This window comes from Chanodichthys erythropterus, chromosome 3, assembly GCF_024489055.1.
Source record: "Chanodichthys erythropterus isolate Z2021 chromosome 3, ASM2448905v1, whole genome shotgun sequence".
Lineage (NCBI taxonomy): Eukaryota > Metazoa > Chordata > Actinopteri > Cypriniformes > Xenocyprididae > Chanodichthys > Chanodichthys erythropterus.
The window spans coordinates 22,844,965-22,872,371 of NC_090223.1; the positions used below are offsets into that span (position 1 = coordinate 22,844,965).

Consider the following 27,407-nt stretch of genomic DNA (forward strand, 5'->3'; position numbering starts at 1 on the left):
GTGCGATTAAAACGTTCGACCAACCCGTCCGTTTGTGGGTGAAAGACGCTGGTTCGAATCGATTTAATGCCCAACAATTCGTACAGTTCGCGTAGCGTACGTGACATAAACGCCGTGCCTTGATCAGTGAGGATTTCTTTCGGAATGTCATCCAGATAGGCAGCCGCATACGCAGCATGGGGCCGTAAGATCTTGTCCACGAGTCGCTGAAAGGTAGCCGGTGCCCCGAACAGCCCGAACGGAAGGGTCACGAATTGGTGTAATCCAAACGGCGTCGTGAAAGCGGTCTTTTCTTTGGATAATCTGCCAATACCCTTTAGTTAAGTCCAGTGTCGAATAAAAGCGAGCTGTACCAAGCCGGTCAAGCAATTCGTCCACACGCGGCATTGGATACGCGTCGAATTTCGACACTGCATTCACCTTGCGATAATCCACACAGAACCGCACTGAGCCGTCCGTTTTGGGAACCAAAACTATCGGGCTCGCCCAGTTACTGCTGGATTCCTCTATTACCCCCATGTCAAGCATTGCCTCTAATTCTGCCTGAACCACTTTTTTTTTGTGTTCAGGTAACCTATACGGCCGGCTGCGAATCACCACGCCCGGCTCGGTCTCGATGTGGTGCTGAATGAGGTCAGTACGGCCCGGTAGGGGAGAGAACACGTCGGCAAACTCAGCCTGTAATTTGGAAACATCAGTGAGCTGTGAGGGCGAAAGGTGATCTCCCCCCGGGGCCAGAGCGAGAGATTGTTTTTTTACATTCGCCTCTGGCCCGAGATCATCCTCTCCGCTAATCACCGTCGCCAGCATCACTGACTCCGCCTCACTCCACTTTTTCAGGAGGTTGAGGTGATAAATTTGACGTGCCCCTCTCCTATCGGACCGTATTACTTCATAATCGAGATCACCAACTCGCCGTGTGACCTCAAATGGTCCTTGCCACTTCGCCAGTAATTTTGAGCTTGACGTGGGGAGTAATACGAGTACTTTCTCTCCCGGTGCAAATTTACGCAGATTAGTTCCCCTGTCATACAACCGGCACTGTCTGTCCTGGGCTTGTAACAAATTCTCCATAGATAGCCGCCCCAAAGTGTGGAGTTTTGTTCTCAAGTCCAGCACATACTGAATTTCATTTTTCGATTGAGATGGTCCGTCCTCCCAAGACTCTCTTAGGACATCCAGCACCCCGCGGGGGTGGCGCCCAAAGAGAAGCTCAAAGGGGGAAAACCCCATGGAGGCTTGCGGGACCTCTCGCACAGCGAACAACAGGGGTTCCAACCATTTATCCCAATTTTTGGCGTCTTCTTGAACGAACTTACGAATCATGGATTTAAGCGTGCGATTAAAACGTTCGACCAACCCGTCCGTTTGTGGGTGAAAGACGCTGGTTCGAATCGATTTAATGCCCAACAATTCGTACAGTTCGCGTAGCGTACGTGACATAAACGCCGTGCCTTGATCAGTGAGGATTTCTTTCGGAATCCCCACTCGGGAGATTAAACTGAAGAGGGCGTCCGCAACACTCTTAGCGGAAATGTTGCGGAGAGCCACTGCTTCTGGATATCGTGTTGCATAATCCACAATGACTAATGCAAAACGATGCCCTCTCGCTGATCGCTCTAATGGCCCAATGAGGTCCATGCCAATTCGTTCGAAGGGAACCTGCATTAATGGCAGGGGGCGCAAAGGCGCTTTTGGAGTGGCCGGAGGATTTACCAGCTGACATTCACGACAAGACGCGCACCACCTGCGCACGTTCTCGTGAATGCCCGGTCAAAAGAATCGGGTCATGAGGCGATTTAGTGTCGCTGTTTGTCCTAAGTGTCCAGCCATTGGGTTAGAGTGAGCCGCATGGAAAAGCATTTCCCTGCGGCTCTTTGGTATCCCCGTGCACACACCGTACCCTAACCATGCGGCCTGTATCCAATGCCCCGGATGAAATCAGGCTTTGATGCACAGAGGTTTGGTTACAACCTGAGTCCACCAAAGCCTGATATGTACCCCCCTTGATACTCACTGGTATCTGGTACTGACCAGCTTGACCGGGGGCAACCTGCAGGTCGTCCGGGACCCGGATCAATGTCCCCGCTCCAGTGGCGGAGAACGGGCCGGATGATTGGCGTGGAGAGAGGGGAGAAGCAGGCGCGGGGTCCAGCCCGGCGGTGGCCAGTCCCGCCCCCCTGGGCGGGCCTCTCGGCGCCACGAACGGCCGATGATCCGTTCCACCCCGCCCCCGGGGCGGAACACGAGGCGGGCCGGGCGGACGGGACCTAGGTAGAGGTACAGGTCTGGAGAGAGAGAGGGGAGGAAGAGAGGGAGAGAGAGAGACAGATGGCAGGGGTTCGCCGACCCCTGGGCACGCCACCAGGTGGTCCTCCGCCAATTGGATGGCCGAATCCAGCGACGTGGGCCGGTGGCACTGGACCCACTCGGCGGTCTTCTTCGGGAGCCGAGTGGTGAACTGTTCCAGCACCACACGATCGATCATCTGCTCCACGTCGCCTCCGTCGGCCATCAGCCATTTGCGGCACGAGTCCCGGAGCTGTTGGGCCAACACGAAGGGCCGGCCCGCCTCCCCCAGCTCCAGAGACCGGAAACGCTGACGATGCTGCTCGGGGGAGCGGCCGACCCGCTGTAGGATGGCCCTCTTGAGGTCGTTGAAGACCAGGAGGTTCTGGATGGGCAGCTGCTGTGCTGCCACCTGCGACTCGCCCGAAAGCAGCGGGACGAGCCGCATGGGCCACTGGTCCCGGGGCCAACCTGACACCTCAGCCGACTTCTCAAACAGGTCCAGGAAGGCCTCCGGGTCGTCTTGCGGGCCCATCTTCTGTAGTGGCAGCTGGAAGGATCCAGCAGCTGCCATGCTGGTCTCCGCGGGAACCTCCCGGTCTATCCAGCTCCGGAACCTCTCGCGGTCCTCCTGTTGGCCCCGTACGATCGCCTCGAAGCGGCACTCCTGATCGTTCCTGAGATCTAACAGGGCCCGGTGTTGTTCTTGATGAAGGGCCGCGAGGGATGAGATGATGTCCGCAAACGGCGTTCCCGCGGCGGAGGTTGCCTGCATGGCGGCGGCTTCCGTCTTCCTTCCCGGGTTTCGGCACCAGTGTAATAAAAGTTCTTGTATCGAAGGAAGGAAGAGGACAGGGATCGGCTTTGGGCTGCTGACAGTCTTTATTCTCACCAGAGAAAAATATCAAACATATAAACAAAAAGACGGTGCAACGCACACTCAATAATTCCACATCCAAGGACGGGCTTCACTCCACGAAACGAGCACAGCTCACTCAGTCCGACTGTTAGCAGTCCCTCTCTCTCCCACGCTCCTGCTTCTCCTGGCGTTTTATCCTGTCTCCACGCCAATTACTGGAACGAGAAACAGGTGTTCGTGATTTACATTCAACCCGTTCAATCACCGCACATCCCCAGACACTCCCTCCTGTTGCAGACCCCGCTAAACCACGCCCCCCTCGCCACAGTTATCTTAAAGGGGGGCAAGGGTAGAACTTATATTATTTAAAAGGGGTGAAGGGTCAAACAACATAACATCAGTTTTCTTCTGATTTAATTGAAGGAAATTATCGTCCATCCAAGCCTTAATGTCCTCTAAACAAGCTAGCAGAGAGGAAACTGAATCAGTACCTGATTTTAATGCAAAATAGAGCTGAGTATCATTGGCATAAATGTGATATGAAACTTTATGGGACTCAAAAATTAAATGAAGAGGGAGTAAATATAAGGAAAATAAGTGGCTGAAGTCAATTGTAGTTCTTGTGTTTCTCGTTTGTCAGTGATTCTGCTTGTTAACAGCAGGTGTTCATCAGTAATGCTCAATCATCACTTAATTAATCTCTTAATTATCTCATTAACTTTAACTTTGCTTCAGTGTTATTTTATCACTATTTAGAGAGGGACCAAATGTACTCTGAGTAGAGTTGATTTAAGAGTTTTTTTAGAGTTTGATTTAGGTTGTTTGTGCCTACTCTTTCACGAGTACTGTAAATTTGGATATATTTCTTTTTGTCACATACTGTTTTTCGCCTACTACAGTATATCATAGGGGGTATATACGATTTTGGATGCAGCCCTTGATTAGCTGGTTCAAGTAGGCTTAATTGATATGCATAACTGTGGTCCTCCAGAAACAGGTTTGGTCACCCTTAAAGGGGACCAATAATGCAAAATTATCTTTTATAAGGTGTTTGAACACAGATGTGTTTCCACAGTATGTGGCCTATAATGGTTAAAATCCAATTTTTTATAATACCCTTAAATTATAAACAGTCTCTCCAAATGCATGGTTCCAGTTTTCACCCTACTCTTACATAAGAGTACGGAAACCCCACCTATGACTGGTGATGATCTGCCCTATTAGCATACTGCCTAAGAAGAGTTTTCAATTATGAAGGAAATGCGCCAAAGAAAGTCGGTAATGTGTTATATATTTGTACAAATCATTTTTCGCAAAACTGCTTCACAAACAAGGGTCAGTGTAACCCTGGTTTTGCACAAAAGATTAACATGATGGTACATGCTAGTCAATGAGTTGAATCAACTCCACAACAACTACATAATCTTATCCATTAACCATTCAGAAGTGTCCAGTTGCATTCTAAAAGTTGTGACTTCCTAAAATTCTACATCAGTGTCCGACTTTGGTTTGAACAATGTAAGGCTGAACACTACTACTGACAATCCTCATTTTGACTATGTGAGATTCTCCAGGTTTGTTGTTGTTGATCAACCAAAGCGCGAGCTGTTGAAGCTGGAAAGGGGGCGGGGAGCAGCAGCTCATTTGCATTTATAGGGACACACACAAAAACACTATTTGGGTGTGTTTTTGCTCACACCCAAATAGGGGCAAATTTGGCAAGCTATAATAAATGATCTGTGAGGTATTTTGAGCTGAAACTTCACAGACACATTCTGGGGACACCAGAGACTTATATTACATATTGTGAAAAGGGGCATAATAGGTCCCCTTTAACATAAACACTTCACCATTCAAGGCATAAAACAATCTAAATCTGATATCAAATGCTATTATTAATGTTAACAGGCATTCCAAATTATATGGGCATGTTCAATTATCTGTATCATGTCATTTTTTCTTCCTCCAGAATCTTATTCATTGGTTTCAGATCCTCAGAATTCATGGAGGGTCAATTACGCCACGATACAAGAATAAGCTACATCCTCAGAAGCAGCCTGCCCTCTTCTAACCTGACGACTGGTTCAGTCAATGGAACACACGCCTTCAGTGCATTTGAAGGGTGCGAGCAAATGGTGAGTGGTATCATTTTTGACTTAACTATACAATCCTTCAACGTGATCGTAGGAATACCTGCCAACATCCTGGTCATAGCAAACCTAATAAACACCCGTAAGGAGCCTTCAACTTCTGACATCTTCCTGGGCTGCCTGGCTTTCATGGACGCCTACTTTGGATTTATGACAATCATAGCTTTCCTCAATCTCTACCACTGGAGGAGTGCTATGGGTTGGATGGCTCTGAAGTTCTCCTTTGGGGTAAAGGACACCAGTGGGCCGCTCTTCCTCTCATGCGTCTGTCTGGATCGCTTTATAGCCGTTCTTTTCCCCATCACATTCGGACAGCTGAAGGACATCAAATACAGGATCGGCCTGACCATTGTGGTACTGCTGCTCACTTTTTCTTATGCTTCAGCCAAAACCGTTGGTGGCATTCACAACTTTGAGAAGGTTTTCACTGGTGAGGTCTTGTTTGCTTTCACCTGGATGGTTGTGTGTAACGTGGCCATCCTCTGGGCACTGAAACGCTCACGAGGCTCTGGTAAAGATGAGATGCATCCAATGAAAAGAAAGGCATTTAAGATGGTGCTGTCTATCTTGATCATCATCGTGAGCAACTATCTCCCACCAGTTGCCATGTTCCCCTTTGAAGACCATTATCCACGTAGGGTCTTTCATTGCTATGTGCAGCCAGTGGGCTTTGCCTTTGTAAACATCAGCAGCACTATCCAGCCCTTAACTTACTTGTTCCGTCTAGAGAAAGTACCATTCTTGCCTGAATCTTGTGTGGAGAAGTTAAGCTGCAAGGAAAAAGACAAGCCTCCAAAGGAATGACTTCTGCCTGAAATAATGTCTCAAATATGCTTTTGAAATATTTAAAGGATTACTGAATTTTTAAATGAACTTTTCCTGATAATTTACTCACCCCCATGTCATCCAAAATGTTCATGTCTTTCTTTCTTCAGTTGAAAAGAAATTAAGATTTTTGATGAAAACATTCCAGGATTATTCTTCTTATAGTGGACTTCAATGGCCTCCAAATGGTTAAAGGTCAAAATTAGTTTCAGTGCAGCTTCAAAGGGCTTTAAATGATACCAGACGAGGAATAAGGGTCTAATCTAGTGAAACGATCAGGCATTTTGCGATAAAAAATATAAATGTATATGCTTTATATAAACAAATGTTTGCCTTATAAGTGCTTCCACCAAAACACGTTTTCGTATTCTCCAAAAGGTTTATGCTGTATGTTTTATACCTTCCCTATTCTACTTACGGAAAAAAATGGAACTGGCGCTGCGTTCATTCATTCCGTAAGTAGAATAGGGAAGGTGTGTGACATACAGCGTAAGCTTTTTGGAGAATACGAAAATGTGTTTTGGCAGAGGCACTTAGAAGGCGAACATTTGTGTATAGAAAGCATGTAAATTTATATTTTTTTCTGAAAATGACCGATTGTTTTGCTAGATGAGACCCTTATTCCTCGTCTGGTATCATTTAAAGCCCTTTGAAGCTGCACTGAAACTAATTTTGACCTTCAACCATTTGAAGGCCATTGAAGTCCCCTATAAAAAGAATAATCCTGGAATGTTTTCATCAAAAACCTTAATTTCTTTTCGACTGAAGAAAGAAAGACATGAACATCTTGGATGAAATGGGAGTGAGTAAATTATCAGGAAAAGTTTATTTGAAAGTGGACTAATCCTTTAACAAACTAATGTAGTAGTACTGCATTTTCATAGCTTATCGGTTTCTATATGACCTTTATATAATCATCATTATAATCTATTATAAATTGAACTTGGATCTTTGTAGCAAAAATAATTATTGTACTGAATGTTTTAGACTCTATTACAGATATGTCTTTAAATTGTAACACTGAATTCTGAATATTAAATCGTTATATATGCAAATATACATTGTTTGTAACTTTTCAAGCAGTACTATGCTTTGTGAATCCTAAATAAAACATTCAAAGGTTTATTAAAGTGTTGTGGCGCCACCATGTGTAACAGAGCAAAAATGAACAAAGTACTTTATGGGAAGTTGTTTTTTGGTCTGTTTGTAATGGACCCCAGAAATTTGTGTTTAATCTATGTTCACACATTTGTTATTTGTCATCCTTGACCATAATTATCCTTTAATTGATTAACTTAATTTAAAATGTGATCCAATGAGTTTTTGTTGGCTCTGACTCATCATAAGTGCATCCAGTTGCTTCATCTTTTCTGCGTCTCAGGTTTGTGTTGATTCAAGAGTCAACCAAAGCTTACAATTGGCCCCAGTCCTCTGCCAGGGTATCCTGGCTCTCCTACTCATTGAAAGCTAGGTTACAGGTGAGTTAAGATCTGGATTACATTCATCACTGCAACACATGCACTCAAGATCTCACATGCAGGCATGTCATGCACCTAGGTTTTTTGAGGGGACACCAGTTACAGTTCTGACACTTTTTCCTGAGGCTGTGAGTGGTATACCTTTATAGTATGCATGGGGACTGTGTTCGAATCCTGATATAATCTAATTTTTATAAAATTGGAACTGAACTCAACTCAATAATTGTCCTGACTTTTTGATAACACCATTTGTGTTTCTTGGGAAAAACCCAAACAACACAAATAAAAATAAATAAAAAATAAAATCATTATATACTTATCAATTATGGACTATAGCAAGAACACACATAATCTCTGCATTTGGAGTAGATATTTGTGAATCAGAGACATGTCTTTAGCCCTTGACACAGATTCCCTAGTGAGTGTCATATTCACATGGGTGACATTTAAATTAATATATTCTATATACACTGCCCTCCAAAAGTTTGGAAACGCCCTAGAAAGGTGGGGTTTTGGACAATATTGGCATGAATCCTTTTTAATTTGTGATAATTTTGCACTGATAAGGGACAACACAAACTATGAAAACATATTTTATTACATAAACATTTTATACATAGAAAAAAATAAAATTTTCAAAATATCCACCATTAGCAGCTGTCTGACCTAAAATGGGTTCTAATTGGTTCATTGTATTCTAAACTTAATTGGCAATCAGTTGTTGAAGCTATTAAGGTGTGCTGACCCAAAAATCTTTTACAAACCTGGGCCAAGTTTAAACCAGTAACCAGGCATCACAGCTGGCAAAGGGGCATGTCTGACTTTGACATGTATATATTGCCATTATTATATAATCAAAATGAAAATTATTATTGCTGGTCTTCAATGATAATGTCAAGTTACTGTAATGTATTAGCAACACAAAATGATAAGCATTTATGCTGATATCGTCCAAAACCACACTTGGCCAGGGGTGTTTCCAAACCTTTGGAGGGGAGTGCATGTGATTAAATCCTCTTCAGTTGTGTTGTGTTGACAAATTCATATTTTGTCAGATTTTGGATGGATTCCCCCAACAACCAGCATACAAAAATTCCTTGGTTCTGGCTGATTCTAGGCTGATTTAAAGATTTCAAAAAAGGTCCCAGTTTTGAGACCCTATTAATTTTGCATCTACAAAAATGTTTATTTTTTGTCTTTTGGAAGTTGCATTCTCAATCACAGAGACAATCATTGAAACAGATTCAGAAAATATTGTTTTTAATAGCAGTAACAATAAACTTGCATATTAATGCATAAAAATCAAAACTGTACAAAAAAAACATGAAGACTCAAAGTGTACAGGCATATTAAGGGCACGTTTACATGGCAACAATGTACTAAATATGGAAAGGTTTTTCTTTCGCATTTTTTGCATTCCTTTGTGTTTTTACAGTGTCAGGTAAACAGCCTCTTAGGCCCCATTTACACTGCACGGTTCAAGTGACCCAATTCCGATTTTTTCCTCCCATGTGGCACAGATCGGATATGAGTCACGACCGTGTAAGCAGGAAAAAAGCGCATGGATTCCGATTTTCACAGATCGGTTTCAGGCCTCATTCATATGTGGTTATAAATCAGATATGAATCGGATATGTGCGTTTGCGCCTGCAGTGTAAGCGGACAGATCGGATATTCCCCTGTAAATGCGACTCCTGCGTCATTGAAAAGTGATGGTTTTTCAACATTTCGCAGTACAGACATACCTATAACAAACGGAACATCTCTAGTTGACTGGTAAATTATTAATTTAATTTGTTTGTGTTAAATAAAGGCGATCTGACGTTGAAATGAGTGCTCGTTGCCGCTGTTGTCAGTTGAGACGGCTCGTGCACAGACGCGCGCTTCAGTCCTGTTGTGGAGACTCTAACTATTCGTTCCATTAAAACCACAAAATAAAAAGCACATAAACTTGCAACTGCCCTTGACATACAATCTCTGATGAACTTATTGGTTTTAATGGAAAAAAAAAAAAAAACTAGTATAGTAGGACGGCGGATTCGAACCCATTAAGCTGTGCTACCCATACCCGAGTATTATTCAACTCGCACGCTTCCAGCAGAGCTACGTACGTATACTGTCATGGAAAATTTGTATTATTTTTATGTAGGGATATAACTATTGCATTAAAATGGTTTCTATATGAATTCATGTCAATAAATTAAGCTCAATGTACCATTGAAACTGATTTGTGATGTCATATAGGTTATTTTTGGTACGTTTCGCCAAGTGCAGTGTAAAAAGGAGACATCCGATACAGGTCACTTTTAAAAGAAATGTAAGCACGTCGTCCAAAAAATCGGATATGGTCAAAAGATCGGATCCGTGCGTTAGGACATGCAGTGTAAATGCGGCCTAAGACACTTCATAAAGTTGGAGTCACATGGATTTCCTTTAATGATGACTTCTGGGGCTTGAAAGTGGTAGTTGTGTAGGCTATCAATGGAGGGATAGAAATTCATTAAAAAATATATATATTTTTAAATTTCATTTAAGTTCTTTAATTTCATTAACATTTGTGTTTTGAAGATGAACAAATGTCTAACAGGGTTTGGAACAACATGAGGGTGAGTAATTAATGACATAATTTTCATTTTTAACCCTTTAAAAGCTTATATTACACTTTTAAAAATAAAGGTTCTTTATTGGTATCGATGGTTCCATGAACTGGTGGATGGTTCCATTCCACAAAAGGTTTTTCATAGTGGAAAAAAAAGCTTCTTTAGAATATTAAAATGTTCTTCACACTTAGAGAAATAGGTTCTTTTAAGAACTGTTCACTGAAAGTTTTGTTGGGGAACCAAGAATGGTTCTTCTATGGCATTCAATGTGAAAACCCCCTTTTGGAACCATTATTTTTTAAGAGTGTACCCTACTGACTGCTTTAGCTCAAACAGGCACTATATGGCAAGATCAGGGGTTAATGTACACGAAATGGATTAACTGATAAAACATAAATCACTTTAAGTATCTGGGTCCCACTTTATATTAAGTGGCCTTAACTACTATGTACTTACATTTAAATTAATCATTTGATACAATGCACTTATTGTGTACATACATGTTTTTACATTGTACTTATATTTTAAAAACACCTGCATGTAATTACATCTGTAATTAATTTTTGTAATTATAATTACACTGTTGACCCATCCCTTACACCTATACCACCAAACCTTACCCGTATCCCACCTCAAAAGCAGCAAACGTGTTTTGCAATTCAATATGAACCCAATAAGTACATTATACTTATGTTTTGATGTAAGTACATAGTAGTTAAGGCCACTTAATATAAAGTGGGACCAGTATCTGTCAAATGTGTATATGTAAAATAATTTTCACAATTTATATTTTCAAAATAGAAAATGTCCCTATTTTAAATGATATTTTCATGTAGACACTAACACAGGCTTGGATAGAATTCGCAAAGGCTGCTTACTCTGCGTGTAGAAGTACGGCAATAACTTTTCTGTGAAGACCTGTTTGAAAGTGTATATCATTTCTTGACATGATGGCTTTGAAAAAATCACCTCCCCTCTGTCCCAGTTCAACTGTACCAAGACCCTCTCCAGTTTGTCCTCCACTTTTAGAGCTATTGGGGGTGATGCCATAGCCCTGTATTGCCCATCACGGAGGCAGATGGTCCAGAAGCCATTCTCTGGTCTCGCATGTACTTCCTGATCTCTCTTCACACGTTCGCTGGCCAAGCCCAGGATCCAGTCCTCATTGTCACCAACCTCGATCTCCCAGCTGTGGCTTGCTGAGTTGAAGGCAGTGCAGCCCAGCACCTCTGCACTGATATGGAAACGCTCAGGGTTACTGGGCAGCCCTTGGTTTGGGGTGCTATAGTGGAGACTGGTGAGGTCATCGGACAGCATCAAGCAAGGGTGGGCTGTGTTTGGGTCCAGAATTATTGGGCCTGATGAAAGAAGACAGACATTGAAAACATACAGTGATCATGTTTACATATACACCGATATGCTGAAAAAAATCAGCTTGATTGAATTAACCCATTGTCCCAGCAATGCAAGTAAACACTGTTTACAAGACTTCAGTAGTTTCACTGTACCACTGCACAAGATGAGAAAACATTTTATAATTCCTTGGGTCAAGAGAGACAAGAGTAGGAGTTTTCGATATATTTTGCCCTCCACTCGCTCTCTGGATGCGCTTAAGTCCGTAGGAAGGACACTTTCCTGTTATATTCACACATGCACACTTCAGGGGACCTGTTACCACAAAAAAATCTAATCTATTGTTTTAATTAAACCTTTAAAGTTGTAAACATTATTTTGTAGTGTTCTGTTGACATAATGTTGATCATTACATCAACTTAAAATTGTCTGTAATTTAAACTCACATTTCTGTGTTAATTGGCTTTTTTTAAATTTCCCAGCATGTTGTGCATAGGACTGGATAAGGAGAATAAATGTTAAAATTAACTGTTAGTTTATTTGTTTTTAGTGAAGGGAAAGACCTGTTAGTGTTGAATGCTGTTATGTTTGACATTTAAAAGTGTTGTTGAAGTTTTTGTGTTGTTAATAAGCAACTCTATATGCAATGACTGAGCTAATACCAGTGACAAGTAATATCTTGCTTGTCCATTAAATATACATGCTAAATAAGTTATGTTAGCATGTGCTATGATAGCTGTGGGGTTTATCTGTAATATATAAGATAAATTGGTTCCAGGGCTACAACTCTGATAGTTGGAGTGACTTTTTTTTTTTTGAGTAATCAACAACAAGGGACGAAAATCTAGCTGTGTTGATTGGTTTATATTCAGCTAATTAAGCATTATTGGGTTAAAGAATGTGCATGTAAGCGTGTTGACTGTTGTCCTTTTTATGAGGTAGTACATGTTGCTACTTGATAATTGGGATACCTGTTTCACTAGTCAACCATCTTTAAATCACATTGGATATGCTCAATTGAATAAATGAGTTGTGATTTCTACACTGACAATGGGAACTGAAAATGCTTGATTTAGTGTAAGGTTACATGGACACTGGGATCAGTAGAAATCAAATATTAAATAAAAGAAAAGGAAAAAAGTATAAATAAAAATGAGTAACTTTTGAAAACCCTTTCTATTTCTTTCTAGTGTTGACATTTTCAAAACCAGGATTTTGCTTTGTTAAAATTGCCGTTGTGAAACTAGACTGGATTTTATTCAGCAGATTAATTTACTAATACTTCATAAACTACTCAACTTTTTCATTATATTTTTTTTCAAGTATGAACTGAAGCAGGAACACATATAATCTCTGCAGTTGTTTCTGCTGGAAACATGCATGCTAAATGATACATTTTGGCTTTGAAAACAGGGAAATTTTCAGAAAAAAAATGGCTTTTTTGCGCCATGCAATTTAATACATTGTATTTACAAGTTTTTAGTCCAAGTTTGTTATTATTTCAGTATTATTTGATCATGATTCAAAACATTCTATTCTTTGAATAATTTTATTGTAGTTTGATAATAAATTAATTATAGCTACTAATATGACTAATATTATGACTAATATGACTCAATATGCAGTATGTGGTCCTATCAGCCATGATTAACCCAGCTTTAAATACTTATTACTATGCAGCAAAATAATTTGACTACAATAACCAAACAGGGTTTCAAAGGTTAAACTTTAGGCAATTCTTATCAGTGTCCATTCTGTACATTACTTACTGTAAGGTGCAACTGCCTGCATGCTCTCCCAGACCTTATATTTCAGATTCCCAAGATACTTAGATTCATCCAACAATGATCCAGACATGCATTCTGGATCCTGTAATGTGCTCCATGTTCTGCAATCAATCAATAAATCAATCAGTCAATCAATCAATCAATCAATCAATCAATCAGTCAATCAATCAATCAATCAATCAATCTATATATATATATATATATATATATATATATAGAGAGAGAGAGAGAGAGAGAGAGAGAGAGAGAGAAAATTAATAAAAGGGAGAATGCAAAGGAAAAAAGAAACAAACAAAAAAAAAATCATAGATATACTTACCCCTCTATTGTAGCTTTGAAGTTCTGTAAAAGATAAAGACAAATGCATGAATGGAGGAATGTTTTTCAGAATATGTTTTTCAACAAGATATCAATATTCTCACCTGGAGCAATGTTAAATCCTCAGCGTTTATGGTTTGCTCCATTGTCCTGATCATGTCTGTAAGAGACGATATCCTCCGTGCATTATCATCATCTCTGTTCTTCACAGCCGCGACCCGCCGCTCTTCCTCTTCCTTCAGTGCTGATAACCTGCGCTCTTCTTCTTCATACAGAAACTGATGAAGCTTGAGAAACTCATCCTTCATGTGTCTCTCAACCCGCTGAGCCTGATTCTAAGACAAATAACTGCCATTGAAGAAATCTACTGACTGACCTTCTGACAAAACTCACTTATCAGATTAAATATAATATTTACCTTAATGTGCTCCAAAGTAAAAGCTGAAGATTGTCTTGCTTTATTGAACACTTCCAGCTTTTGCTGCAGTGTCTTCATGGCAGCGCACATTTTATCCTGCAAATGAAATATCAATAGCACTTTATTTTACAGTCCTGTTCCCCATGTACATACAATGTACTTATTGCAGTAATTACAATTGGGCAATTGGGCCAAGTCATTCTGATGTGCCACACATACTGGCACGTTGGCAATAACAGAATATTGCCATGAAGATGTCTTAAGGTCAGGACTCTAATCAAACATGTGAAGTTTGGGGCAGATCAGACATTGTATGCCCGAGTTACAACAACTTCCTGTTTCATGGCCAAACATCGAAATTTGTCAGGCCGCCACAGACATGCCCTTCAGGGAAAACTCAAGATCTTCGCAATTTAACATTGCAAAGGCCTTTAGATTAGACTGACCAAATATGATGTTGATAAAATCTCTAGGAGGAGTTCATTAAAGTACAACATCTGGAAATGGCAATAATTGCAAAAATTGCAAAAAAAAATCTAAATATCTCACTTCCTGTTGGGTTTTCAGATTTTGCACTCAGTGACTTTTTTGTAGGTACTGGGCTGTTACATGTGTCTGTAGAATTTCATACTTGTACATGAAACATAGCGTGAAGTGCACTTAAAGGGGACCTATTATGCAAAATTCACTTTTTAAGGTGTTTGAACATAGATGTATGTCCACAGTGCGTAAACAACCAGCCTAAAATGGTAAAAATCCACCCAATACTTTTATTCTAATCCTCATTTATCATTTTCAATCTCTCAGAACATGCTGTTTGATATTTCCCCCCTTCTCCTACATAAGAGTAGGGAAACCCCGCCCATGACTGGTGACAATCTGCCCTGTTAGCATAGACACACCCCTGAGTGAGAAGCACAGAGTCCGCCATTTCTGTTTACTCGCTGTATCAGCTAGAGATATACAATGTCTGTGCCAAAAAACATTACAAATGTTCTGTTGTTGGATGTACCAAGGAACATACGAGGCTCCATAGATTCCCGCCTTCTGAGTCACTGAGGACACCGTGGTTGAAGTTATTACTAAAGGATGGATCAGTACAAACGTTCGTGTTCGTGATCCTCTTCGGAGCGATACTGGTCACAACAAAAAGAGAGAATGCACGCACTTTATTACAGTCCATCGTAGTTGTTTTACGGATATAAAGTTTACCAGTTTATTCAGCACCCCCGAAAAGGCATAAAGTAAGTTAGGTCTGTATATATTTGTTTACTGTTAGTTGTAATGAGTGTTTTTGTGTAGTTCGCTGTATATGTTGATGATAATGCAAGGGAGAGTTTATAGATAAAAGACTTTAATGCGCACTTCTTTATTCAGCTCTTAGGCTGATTTTCTGGAGTGATAACATATGTGTCATCTTTTGTGTGATGTACAATAAACTTCACAAACTCATCAGTAAAGATTTGGCCATCATTCGGATGGGTTCGCTACAACAGGCTTCTACTAATAGTGGATAAAAGCAAGATGACAACATAAACGCAATTAAACTAAACTATACCTGTTCTGTCTCCATGCAGTATATATTCTCTGGCTCTGTAGGGTCATTTTCAGACTCCAATTCAAACTAAACTCAGCTACAGAGAGTTTCTGACATTAGTGCGTGAGATTGTTCTGTCACTGAAGCTCAGAGCTCTTGAAGCTCCGCCCTCTTAGGCCATGAGCAGCAGCTCATTTGCATTTAAAGGGCACACACTAAAACGGCGCGTTTTTGCTTAACCCTGAAAAGTGGCAAGTTTAACATGTTATAAAAAATTCTCTGTGGGGTATTTTGAGCTAAAACTTCACATACACACTCTGGGGACATCAGAGACTTATTTTATATCTCTTAAAAAGGGGCATAATAGGTCCCCTTTAATTAAAATTTTGTAGGTGGTGCTTTGAGCCATTTTGCCACACCTAATTCTGTAACCCATAACAGATGTAAGTTTTCACCACTTCTGACGGGAGTTCAGGAGTTTTCGAGTATGTTTAGGCCCTCAAAAAATGTGATTCATTTCGGAGAAGAATAATTTATAGAGCAATTACATGTCCTAAGGCCCTAATAACTAGCCTGTCCCTAAAACCATGTAGTTAAACGCATATAGTTACCTTATATTAGTAGTATTTTGTTTAGTAAGTACACTGTAAATACATGTAAAACAAAGTATAACCCAAATATCTTTCTTAATAGTACAACCAAGGTGTAAAACAGAGCTTCAACAACAAGATTGTGCTTTGGGCATCAAAATTAAAAGTTAATATGTTTATTTATTGTGCTGTCCTAACTATGCCTGATTATAAAGTTTGTTGCATTTGCATTTAGCAATGTTTTTTTTTTGTTTGTTTTTTTTCAGAACAGACCTACAATCCAGCAGTTGAGAACAACTAGTGCAGTAGAACTAACTGAAGCCTCTCTTTTTAATACAAACATCTCTTTCCAGCATTGCCCTAGTCCAACTGTGCAAGATTTATATCACATTTTGGATGGAGTTGATCACATTTTCCTAGAATACAATGGGACGCATATGCCACAATGGGAACTCGAACAAGGGGAATGCAAGAAGGTGTTGTTTGAAAGCCTGCCATGATCTTTTTGGCTGAACAGTCTGTGATAATGTCAAAGCAAACTTGATAAACAGCATTCTTATGCGCTGCGGCTGTAAATCTTGAGAACAGCCGTATTGAGCGCAACACAATGTAACACAGTTTGCTGAAACAATGTGGCTCTGTCAAACTCTACCTTGCAGTCCAGAGCCGCCTCTTCCGTGGGAGAGCAGTCATGACCTTTGTGAATTTTTGAGGCTTGGCACACCACGCAGATGGGCTCCTGATCCACCAGACAGAAGAGTTTGAGCTTCTCCCCATGTCTCCAGCACAGGGTGTTTGATCCAGATGCACTGCCCTGGCCTCTCCCCAGCAGAAAAGCTTCACACAGGTTTTTGAGGGCCCGGTTTGAAAGAGGGCTTTTCTTGGAGGCTTTTCTCCTGCAGACGGGGCAGCTGCGAAAGACTGCGCTCTCCCAGAAGTGCTCCAGACAGCTCCTGCAGAAACTGTGGCTACATGGCAGAAGCACCGGATCCTGGAAGATCTCACAGCACACGGGACAGGAGAGGTCCTCTTCGGGAAGGTTTGCAGACATGTCGCCCAACAGGTAATGCTTTCTTCAGGTTTTAAGAGGAGGGATTGTTGTCTTCGTTAGACATCTCAGCTGAAGCTTTACAGGTGTTCTGGTTTCATGGAGCACATCACTGGTAATGTGTCTGTCTTGACATGCATCAGTAGAGAGGGAGTGGTCTGAGTACACTGAACTAGTAAAACTAGAAGTGATTGCTGAGTGATGTAGTTGTGTTGAATGATGTAGAGAGTGAATGGTATTGATCCACTTCCTATAGCCTGTTCCTGTAGTCTAATTTGAATAGTAGGTGTGGTTTGTTTCATTATTTAAGTTCTGCTGCCCATACCTCATATTAAATACATTATTAGTACATACACTGTAAAAAAAAGAATTGTTGGTTTAACTTAAAAAAAAAATTGAGTTCATTGAAATTACAAATTTGAGTTAATACAATGAAGGCAATTGGTTTAATTAACAGGAACTCTAAATATTAAGTTATCTGAACCACATTAATTATCCAAGTTGATTTTACAAAAGAAAAAATGTTATGATAACAAATCATGAAAATATTTTTTTATGGTGTATAGACAATAAAGTTTCCAAAAGGGGGTTTTCGCAAAAGAAAACAAAAAAACATGTAAAGAACATTTAAAAAATCCAAGCCTCCCACTATATAATCTACCTTTTACCACTATAAAGAACCTTTTGTGGAATGGTTCCAAGGTTCCATTGATGTTGAAGGTTCTTCATGGAACCTGTGATGCCAATAAAGAACCTTTATTTATTTTTATGTAATGTATATAGTTTAAATTATGTAACTATCTAGTGTAACGTACATAGTTTATTATTTATGCATTGTGATACACATGCAGATATCATTACTGTAATGCAAAACACTCATTCTAATTATTTAGGTTGTAATTGTATCGTTTTTTTATCATGGTAGTATTTGTTTTATTGTTTATGCTAATTAAACTTATAACAATAATTCCTCTACTATAATCTATACTGTAACGATCATTGCACAGAACCTCTAACACATGAGAATAATTTATTGTGTAAAATGACTTAAGTCTGGAGAATTTGTGGGAAATGTGGAAAGAAAAATGTAGAAAATTTCTTTATAGTGACCTTTAATTGTTAAACATCTGTGGCTGGTTGCATAAACTGCTAAGACTAGTCTTACAAGTTAGCCATCTATTTTTTTTTCTTCAAGACTGGTCATAACTTTTTTATGTAAAAAGGTAGATTGGTCTAATTTGAATCTGAAAAGTAAGAATGATTAGCCCTAAGTAACTGCTAGTTGGACTAGTTCTTAAGAAACAGTCTTAAAGGCAGGCTAGGCAATTTCGGAGAGGCTACACTGTAAAAAAAATCCCTTTGTTTCTACGGAAAAATACCGGCAGCTGTGGTTACCAGAACAATACTGTAAAAATGACATCAAACCGTAAACATACTTACGGACTTACATGTGAATTTTACATTTTAAATCTGTTAAATTTACGGTAAAATAACGTATTTCATTAACTGATATAATGTTAATTTACCAACCTAATGAAGTACTAATATGTGTTTTGTACCTTTATAATACACTGACAGTCACCAAACACAGTGGTGATAAGAGTCACATGATGAATCAAAGTTCATCACAAGCAGCTTTTCCACAAGCTCAGAAGGACAACACTAACATATAGAAGGTGCACACAGTGTCATTCACACACACACTAAACGCCATCATGGTAACATGCATGAAATTTTAAAAATGCAATAAACATTAATTTAACAACATTAGATGTAACATAAAACGCTAATGTACATAACTGATAAGAAAAAAATGAGAAAAACTAAGAAGAAACAGAGTTATTTCAAAGAAAATATATTAAATGTGAAGTGTCACGCAGGAAATTGTGGGAATGTCAATATACGGTTTTTCACTGTAAATTTTACAATGAATTGTTATTTTTCACTTCCAAAAACTGTGAATTTAACGGTATTTTACCATAAAATTACATTAAATGTACCATTAGATCTATTACAGTTATTCACCGTATATAGTGCGGAAACTTTCTGTAAACCAATTGACAGTTTTTCACCGCAGTATTTTTACAGTCTTTTACTGTTATAATCACGGTCATTTTTTACAGTGTAGCAATAGCAAGCTAGATTTGAAAGCATGAGATCCCACCCTCCCTTCAGAGTTTCTCCAAAGCCACGCCTCAGCAGAGTCTGAAAAGTGTCACAAGATAAGAGACGGTGTTAAATTACCTCATGTCTCAAAGTACATAACAAAAATAATGAATGAAAACCACTTACGAATGCAATGGTTGGACAAATATTTTTTGGTCCTGAGACTTACAATGAAGATATATGTACAGGTTTTATATTGAGACCACTTCTTTTATTGATTGCTTTCATGATGTGAAGAGAGTTTCAACCAGTATAACAAAAAGTGTTTACAGAAAAAATTGCCTACCCTTCCTTTAACCTAGTGTTTATGTGACTAGCCCCCATATATTTAGTTGTATACATTAAAAATTAGTATTGTATCAGCGTTTCATCCAGACAGATCCGGCGTTTTGAGAGCCTGAAACTGCTATTGAAACTGGGTCCCAGAGTGAATAAATCTGAAAACAACACCCTTGCATTATATGTAATATGTAAATTTTGTGAAACGATGTTATCATCAGCCTACGTCTCGACCCTAATCAGACACCGCTATGTCACGTAACAACATTAGAGGACTACATGCCGCAGAAGCTAACGAGCCTATTAGCTTTACTAATATAAAGCTTCATTACTAAGCTTTACTAAAGTTTGTATACAGCGCACAAGGTTTATGCGCATGTCAAAGTCTTCTTCTCCGCTTTTAGTGTATCTCTGTGGCAGAATTACAACGCCACCTACTGATCTGGCATGTATACTACATCGTTTTGAGTCGATTTCAGTGGTACGCAGATACTTCTTGAGATGAGGGAAAAAAAGATCGAATGGGGAAAGCTCTGGCTTCATGTAGATGTGGCCTTAGTTTTGTTGAATTTGTGGCTATGAAATTACAGAAATGTAATCAAGATCTACTGTTGCAGTAGACAGAGAGCTGTATGATCTATTAAGGACCAACCTAATATTTTAGATTTTAGCTGTATTTTCATGATATCTTATGCATCATTTACAGCTACTCATAGGCCTATGTTGATTTGATTTTATAGGTAAGAATTTATTAGTATTGTATAGTAAATAGTTGTACTTATTACTGGATGTACCATGCATAATAATTTAAGTATCAGTGATTGTAAACCAAATAGTCAAGCACTAATATGTCTCTATTATGGTTATGACCTTGCTCTAAATGTAGCCTACTTCAAAAATACCATGGTAGTACCATAGTACTTTATTATTGTAATGAGAAGCCATTCTCTATTCCCCTTTGCAATATTTTTCAGACAAAATAGTCAGTGGTCCTTCACAGAGAGTCGCCTATCATCTCTGTCCAAATCACAGCCAGCATCCTATCCGGTGTCTCCACGAGCTCAAGGTCCTCCTTCTCTCCTCCAGCCTTGGTTGCCATGGGGATGACGTCATCTTGCACCACGAGTTCAGCCCAGTAACGGAGTTAAGAGGCGGGCGTTATAGAGAGACGAGCAGAAACAGCAGCTCAATCCGAGAGCGTGCAGAAGAAGACAGAACCTCGGTTCCTGCATCCCCGCCATTGTCCTTCCTGCAGCATCATGCGCGAGATTGTGCACCTGCAAGCCGGCCAGTGCGGCAACCAGATCGGAGCCAAGGTAAAAATACACAAAGAAATTGCTTTTTGAGAACGGATGGCTCAGATTGGAACATGCGCCTTCCGACGCGACTAATCCGCACTTAAAGAATCTTCCAGAAAGTTCATTTTGATTCATTCTGCAGCTTTTAGCAACTGTATGCACGATTTAAACGCGCATTCATCAGATCTGCAGCTGAACACCTTGTGCGCAGAGATGTGCTCTCTCTCTGGGCGTGGAAACCTCGCATCCATTGTACGATGGAGAATCAATGATTTAAACGTTTATTCCCCTTTTTATAATAGCGATAATCATACAATTATGGCACATTTATGTCAGTTAGACTTTATATACGCCCTCAGGGTAATTTGTTTTTGATGGCAATGAGATTGAATTGTTAGATTGGTTCCTCCCATCGACGATAACGACCTACTTAACGCTTTATTAGCTTACGGGAATAAAATATTCTACTTTAGTGTTTCACATTTTGCTGCTCTAAACATATACATTACATATTCATATAATATAATTACAAATGCATACGAGTCTGACCTACATTTCGGAAACTGGATGTACCACAATGTGATGTTATTTGCTTTCAGCGATAACGTCACATTGTCACATTCCTTTACGCGTTCATTGAGACGCGTAAAACTGACGTAATCCTCAAGATTCCAGACATAAATTAGATAAACGTCCTTTAAAACAAGTAATCTATATATAAAAGTAGGCTATTATTTGTGGGATACAAAAATTGCAGCTCAGCAGCATTAATCGTTAAGTTTTTTTTATTTTTTTTTTATCATACATAAATAAAATTGTAACTCATATTTGCTACTAATTGCATCCTTGATTTTTATCTTTCTAACCAAATACATATGATTTTTTTACTCCGTCTCCCCCTCCCTCTCTCTGGCCGCGCCCTGTTGTCTCTCCTCTTCCTCCTCCTCCTCCTCCCTCTCTCTCTCTCTCTCTCTCTCTCTCAGTTCTGGGAGGTTATCAGCGATGAGCACGGCATTGATCCAACAGGAACATATCATGGAGATAGCGACCTGCAGCTAGACAGGATCAGTGTTTACTACAATGAGGCCTCAGGTATTTTTTTTTTATTTTTTAAATTATTTTAAAGGTTACAGATGCAAAGATTGTCAGCATTCTTATGAAATATTTAAATAAATATTATGATATTTGGTGACAGCATAAATATAGTGGGATCCAAAATCCTAAGACAGCACTGAATCTGGGATGTAAAAGCAGTGTTGTTATTGTTAACTTTAAATATTAAAACTAAATTGTTAAATGAAAGGCTGAAATAAAATAAAATCATCTGATGAAAAACCTAAACTAAATAAAAATAAAAAGAAATGTTGCCTAGCTCTGCAATTGTTGAAATACTAAAATTAATAAGTGAAATAAAATTAAACTAAAACTGAGGGGGGGAAATGAAACTGAAATAGTAAATTAAAAACCTAAATAAAGAAAAAAATTAAATTACAATTAAAAAGGAATATAAAAATAAAAGCCAATACTACCCAATCAATATAAGATGAGGCCTATAAATATGTAGCTGACTCACCAAAGTTCCTGGACAGTTTTTTCAGCATCCCTTCACCAGCCAGTCTCCTCACACTCACCTGATTACTATCCTAACCAAAGATACGGGGAGAGTTCAGAGCCCTCTCCTCAGACAGCACGCCAAATACGCATTCTTTTACTATTTTATCTGATTATTTGTAAGTGTGAACTCATGAAATATCAGTAAATTATGCATAATTACATGAAACTAACCCTAAACCAAACCCTAATCCTATAGTAAGTACAAATTGTCAATTTTGTCACTAATTGTCACTAAAGAATGACAAAAACCAAGCTGATGCTCTTTGGGTTGTTCTCAAATCATGTTGTGTAAGATGAGGGGCTTTTGCACCAGAGGAATGTTTTCATAATTCCTATTACTATTGGTGGAAGTACCTGCTTTTGGTGTGTTTGCACCACAGAAACCGGGAACAATTTTAGCTATAGGAACGCCTTTTGGGGGAACTTCAGAGTAGGTCTACCCTTGCAATAGAGTGGTGCAGGTCAGAACCCTGAGTTTGCCGCTGGTTCATTGGAGATTTTCCTATGGGGTTTTTCAATTAATTTTGTTTACATATATTTACTTCATGAACTTACTCCAAAAACATGGAAAACACTGACAGATGAACCGACATTGAGGTCCAAGGCACTTCTCAAATGATCAAGGCATCTTCCATCCTCCAGTCATTGACGCTGTCATCTGGCTTACGGCACTTCAGAGTTCCTACTGGCGTTGTGAATGCAACCAGGAAAATGGCCCTAGGGGAAAATTTTGTTCTCATGAGGCCGCCCTGGTGACTAGTTCCTATAACTGAGTTCCTATAATTACCCAGTGCAAAAGCCCCTATTGTGCAGCAGGCTTTACACAAATAGCTCGAGTGCTGCCATCATTAAAGCAAAAGGAAGACAGAAAGACAATTTGAAAATCATTCAATTTCACTTAAATTGTTATGCTGATTTTGTATAAAATGTTGCTTTTTCCTATGCAAAATGTAAGCAACAGTGTGTTCTGAGACTTTAAAGCCTTATTGTATGTGCACAGAAATTTGCATGCACATTGAAACAAGTGTGTGGTTGGTATAACCTACTTTATCTGTCTCTCTGTTTAGGTGGGAAGTATGTTCCCCGTGCCATCTTGGTGGACTTGGAGCCTGGCACAATGGATTCAGTTCGTTCTGGACCCTTTGGACAGATATTTAGACCTGACAACTTTGTGTTTGGTAAGTGTTCATCAAATGTTAAAAACATTGTAATGAGTGCAATTAGTAGGTATGAATCTACACTCTAAAAAATGCTGGGTTAAAAACAAACCAAGTTGGGTTAAATGTTTACCAAATGTTTAAAACAACCCAATTGCTGGTTTTGTCAATTTTCAACCAAACGTTTTTTTTTTACCCCAGCATTTTTTAGAGTGTACACTGACAAAAATTAAATGGTCTCTTCGATTAGGTGCTAGTAGGAGTTCAGATTTGACTTGGTAAATACTTGCAAATTTGTGTCAGAATGAACATGCCAAAGACTTGATATATACAAGGACAGTGCACTCGTATTACTATGAACGGGAGAACGTGCAATGCGAAACATGGCGGAATAAGCCCCACCTTCTAAATGAAAGAGCCAGTCGCCATTTGGTGAAGTCATAGAAGCTCCAGTAAATAGGAGTTTGGACAGCAGGTTAAGAGTTTTCAGGATTCCCCATTCCTCCATCAAGTAGATAGGTCAGGACTTGGTCCTGGATGGCCAAAATAACCACAAGGAGGCGTACATCCTGATTTTGCCGAGTTAGACATGTTCCTGGGTCAACCTATTTAACATTCCTATCTGAAAATTTAATCCTAACCATATCCCTACCCCTAAACCTAGCCCTACCCATAAGTTATCCATAAAATCAGAGGGAAATGATAGGTGAGAATAACACTGATGTAGAAGCACTTAACCTTGGTTGGAAGCCTAAACTTGACAGAAACTCTAAACTTGTCCCTCAAATCTGATTGGAATGCTGTTCCAGGATCAATGAGGATGCTGATGTCGGTGCTGATAGCCTAGTGGTTAGTGTGCCGACACATGGCGCAAATGCGTCCACGGCGACCCGAGTTCAATTCTCGTCTCGAGGTCCTTTGCCAATCCCGCCCTCTCTCTCCACCCAATGCTTTCCTGTCTGCTCTCTACTGTCCTCTCCGAATAAAGGCACAAAAAGCCCATAAATATAACTTTAAAAAAAAATAAGGATGCTGATCCAGAAACATGTTTCACTTGGCAAAATCAAGTTCTGCCCAGGAGATGTTGCAACTATGGCCGCAGAGTGAACTGACTTTCCTCTAAAGGGACTATCAATGCTCAATTCAAATTTTAATGATTGCAGGTCAGAGTGGTGCTGGAAACAACTGGGCTAAAGGTCACTACACAGAAGGAGCAGAGCTGGTGGACTCAGTACTGGATGTTGTTCGTAAGGAAGCAGAAAGCTGCGACTGCCTGCAAGGCTTCCAGCTCACTCACTCTCTCGGCGGAGGCACTGGCTCCGGCATGGGCACCCTCCTCATCAGCAAGATCCGTGAAGAGTATCCCGACCGCATCATGAACACATTCAGCGTGGTGCCCTCACCTAAGGTGTCTGACACCGTGGTAGAGCCCTACAATGCCACGCTGTCCGTCCACCAGCTCGTGGAGAACACTGACGAGACCTATTGTATCGACAACGAGGCTCTTTATGACATCTGCTTCCGCACACTCAAGCTCACCACACCTACCTACGGCGACCTCAACCATCTCGTCTCCGCCACCATGAGCGGCGTGACTACCTGCCTCCGCTTCCCCGGCCAGCTCAACGCTGACCTTCGCAAACTGGCCGTCAACATGGTGCCCTTCCCACGTCTCCACTTCTTCATGCCCGGCTTCGCTCCACTCACCAGCCGAGGCAGCCAGCAGTACCGCTCACTCTCAGTTCCCGAGCTCACCCAACAGATGTTTGACGCCAAGAACATGATGGCTGCCTGCGACCCGCGTCATGGCCGCTACCTAACCGTGGCCGCCGTCTTCCGCGGACGCATGTCCATGAAGGAGGTTGACGAGCAGATGCTGAACGTCCAAAACAAGAACAGCAGCTACTTCGTCGAATGGATTCCAAACAACGTCAAGACCGCCGTGTGCGACATCCCACCACGTGGGCTCAAAATGGCCGCCACCTTCATCGGCAACAGCACGGCCATCCAGGAGCTCTTCAAGCGCATTTCCGAGCAGTTCACCGCTATGTTCCGCCGCAAAGCTTTCTTGCACTGGTACACCGGCGAGGGCATGGATGAGATGGAGTTCACTGAGGCTGAGAGTAACATGAACGACCTGGTGTCCGAGTACCAGCAGTACCAGGACGCCACCGCCGAAGAGGGCGAGTTCGAAGAGGAAGGCGAGGAGGAGGTCGCCTAAATAGCAACCAACTGCCGAAATAAAGTTCCACTCAATCCCCAACATTTCATCCTTCTCACCACAAACCAATGCTCTCCAGAACAATTAATAGGTTTTTACATTCACTATCCACCAACGACAGTCATTCCCCGACCAGTGACATTTTGAGGAATTGTGTACATTTGGTTTGGTTTTGTGTTTCTGAGTATTGTGAATGCACGCCATCAAACCCCCCCTCACATCCAAGTGAAACGCAAGTGATTTTAACTGTGAAGCCTTCAGATTCCAGAACGATAAAACTATTGACAATGTCAATCTGAATAAAGGCTAATTCTACATCTGAAATGCTTTTGTTTTTGATGTCAATCTGAATAAAGGCTAATTCTACATCTGAAATGCTTTTGTTGTTGTTGTTTTTTTTCAGAGGTTTACATGAATGTCAAATTTACATCAGTGGTTCCCAACCAGGGGGCCAGGATGGTTTAAAGGATTAGTTAAAATTTCCTGATAATTTACTCACCCCCATGTCATCCAAGATGTTCATGTCTTTCTTTCTTTAGGCAAACAAAAATTAAGGTTATTGAGGAAAACATTCAAGGATTTTTGTCCATATAGTGGACTTCAACGGCTACCAACAGGTTGTAGGTCCAAATTGCAGATTCAGTGCAGCTTCAAGGAGCTCTACATAATCCCAGACGAGGAATAAGGGGCTTATATAGTGAAATAATTTGTCATTTTATAAAAATAAAAATGTATATACTTTTTAACCATAAATGCTCGTCTTTCACTAGCTCTTAGTGAATTCCAAAATCACGTTAGAAAGGTCACGCGTATGTAGACGGAAGTACCGAGCAAGTTTTTACAAAGTGAACGTGCAAAGACTGAGTTAAACGCCCTTTACAAAAAAAAAAAGTAAAACAACGATGTTGGACAATTTTGAAGTTGGAGCAGAAAATGAGATGGAGTTTTTTGCCCTACTGCGGTACTTCCGCCTACATCATGCGTAACCTTTGCAATGTGATTATGTAATGTGTGGCGCATCGCAGAGCTAGTGCAAGACGAGCATTTGTGATTAAAAAGTATATATATATATATATATATATATATATATATATATATTTTTTTTTTTTTTTTTTTTTGTTGTTTAAGAAAATGACTGATTGTTTCACTAGATTAGACCCCTATTCCTCGTTTGGGATCGTGTAGAACCTTTTGGAGCTGCATTGAAATTGCAATTTGGACCTTCAGCCCGTTGAACCCCAGTGAAGTCCACTAAAAATCCTGGAATCTTTTCCTCAAAAACCTTAATTTCTTTTTGACTGAAGAAAGAAAAACCTGCACATCTTGGATGGCATGGGGGTATCCAAAATTGGATAAATCAGGGAATTTTAAAAGTAGGATTTCTAGACCTGAAAAAAGTTATAGAAGTTATAAATTATGT

The 27,407-nt window shown here is 40.2% G+C and overlaps 3 protein-coding genes across 3 annotated transcripts; 2 read left to right on the forward strand and 1 right to left on the reverse strand.

Annotated features, from left to right (window-relative positions):
- Nucleotides 1-5,151: 5,151 nt before the first annotated feature.
- Nucleotides 5,152-6,102, forward strand: LOC137009634 (G-protein coupled receptor 183-like). Its single transcript, XM_067372009.1, has one exon. The coding sequence runs from the start codon at nucleotides 5,152-5,154 to the stop codon at nucleotides 6,100-6,102; it is 951 nt and encodes a 316-aa protein (XP_067228110.1).
- Nucleotides 6,103-9,025: 2,923 nt separating this feature from the next.
- Nucleotides 9,026-17,817, reverse strand: LOC137017303 (zinc-binding protein A33). Its single transcript, XM_067381400.1, has 6 exons — nucleotides 16,857-17,817; nucleotides 14,078-14,173; nucleotides 13,764-13,994; nucleotides 13,661-13,683; nucleotides 13,324-13,442; nucleotides 9,026-11,559 (listed from the first exon to the last, which is right to left on the reverse strand). The coding sequence occupies exons 1-6, from the start codon at nucleotides 17,253-17,255 to the stop codon at nucleotides 11,030-11,032; spliced, it is 1,398 nt and encodes a 465-aa protein (XP_067237501.1). The 5' UTR covers nucleotides 17,256-17,817; the 3' UTR covers nucleotides 9,026-11,029.
- tubb4bl (tubulin, beta 4B class IVb-like) lies at nucleotides 17,140-26,507 on the forward strand. Its single transcript, XM_067381401.1, has 5 exons — nucleotides 17,140-17,267; nucleotides 20,672-21,013; nucleotides 21,979-22,087; nucleotides 23,677-23,787; nucleotides 24,930-26,507. Exons 2-5 carry the CDS (start codon nucleotides 20,957-20,959, stop codon nucleotides 25,985-25,987), a joined length of 1,335 nt encoding a protein of 444 aa, XP_067237502.1. The 5' UTR covers nucleotides 17,140-17,267; nucleotides 20,672-20,956; the 3' UTR covers nucleotides 25,988-26,507.
- Nucleotides 26,508-27,407: the final 900 nt, after the last annotated feature.

Excerpts from the sequence above, each read along its gene's own strand:
- LOC137009634 (XM_067372009.1), top strand. The coding sequence starts at position 5,152 with ATGGAGGGTCAATTACGCCACGATACAAGAATAAGCTACATCCTCAGA.
- LOC137017303 (XM_067381400.1), bottom strand. The coding sequence starts at position 17,255 with ATGTCTGCAAACCTTCCCGAAGAGGACCTCTCCTGTCCCGTGTGCTGT. Across the intron at positions 13,995-14,077 it reads TTACTTTGGAGCACATTAAG|AATCAGGCTCAGCGGGTTGA; the intron begins GTAAATATTATA and ends TATTTGTCTTAG. Across the intron at positions 11,560-13,323 it reads GCAGGCAGTTGCACCTTACA|GCCCAATAATTCTGGACCCA; the intron begins GTAAGTAATGTA and ends TTCTTTCATCAG.
- tubb4bl (XM_067381401.1), top strand. The coding sequence starts at position 20,957 with ATGCGCGAGATTGTGCACCTGCAAGCCGGCCAGTGCGGCAACCAGATC. Across the intron at positions 21,014-21,978 it reads GCAACCAGATCGGAGCCAAG|TTCTGGGAGGTTATCAGCGA; the intron begins GTAAAAATACAC and ends TCTCTCTCTCAG. Across the intron at positions 23,788-24,929 it reads ACCTGACAACTTTGTGTTTG|GTCAGAGTGGTGCTGGAAAC; the intron begins GTAAGTGTTCAT and ends TAATGATTGCAG.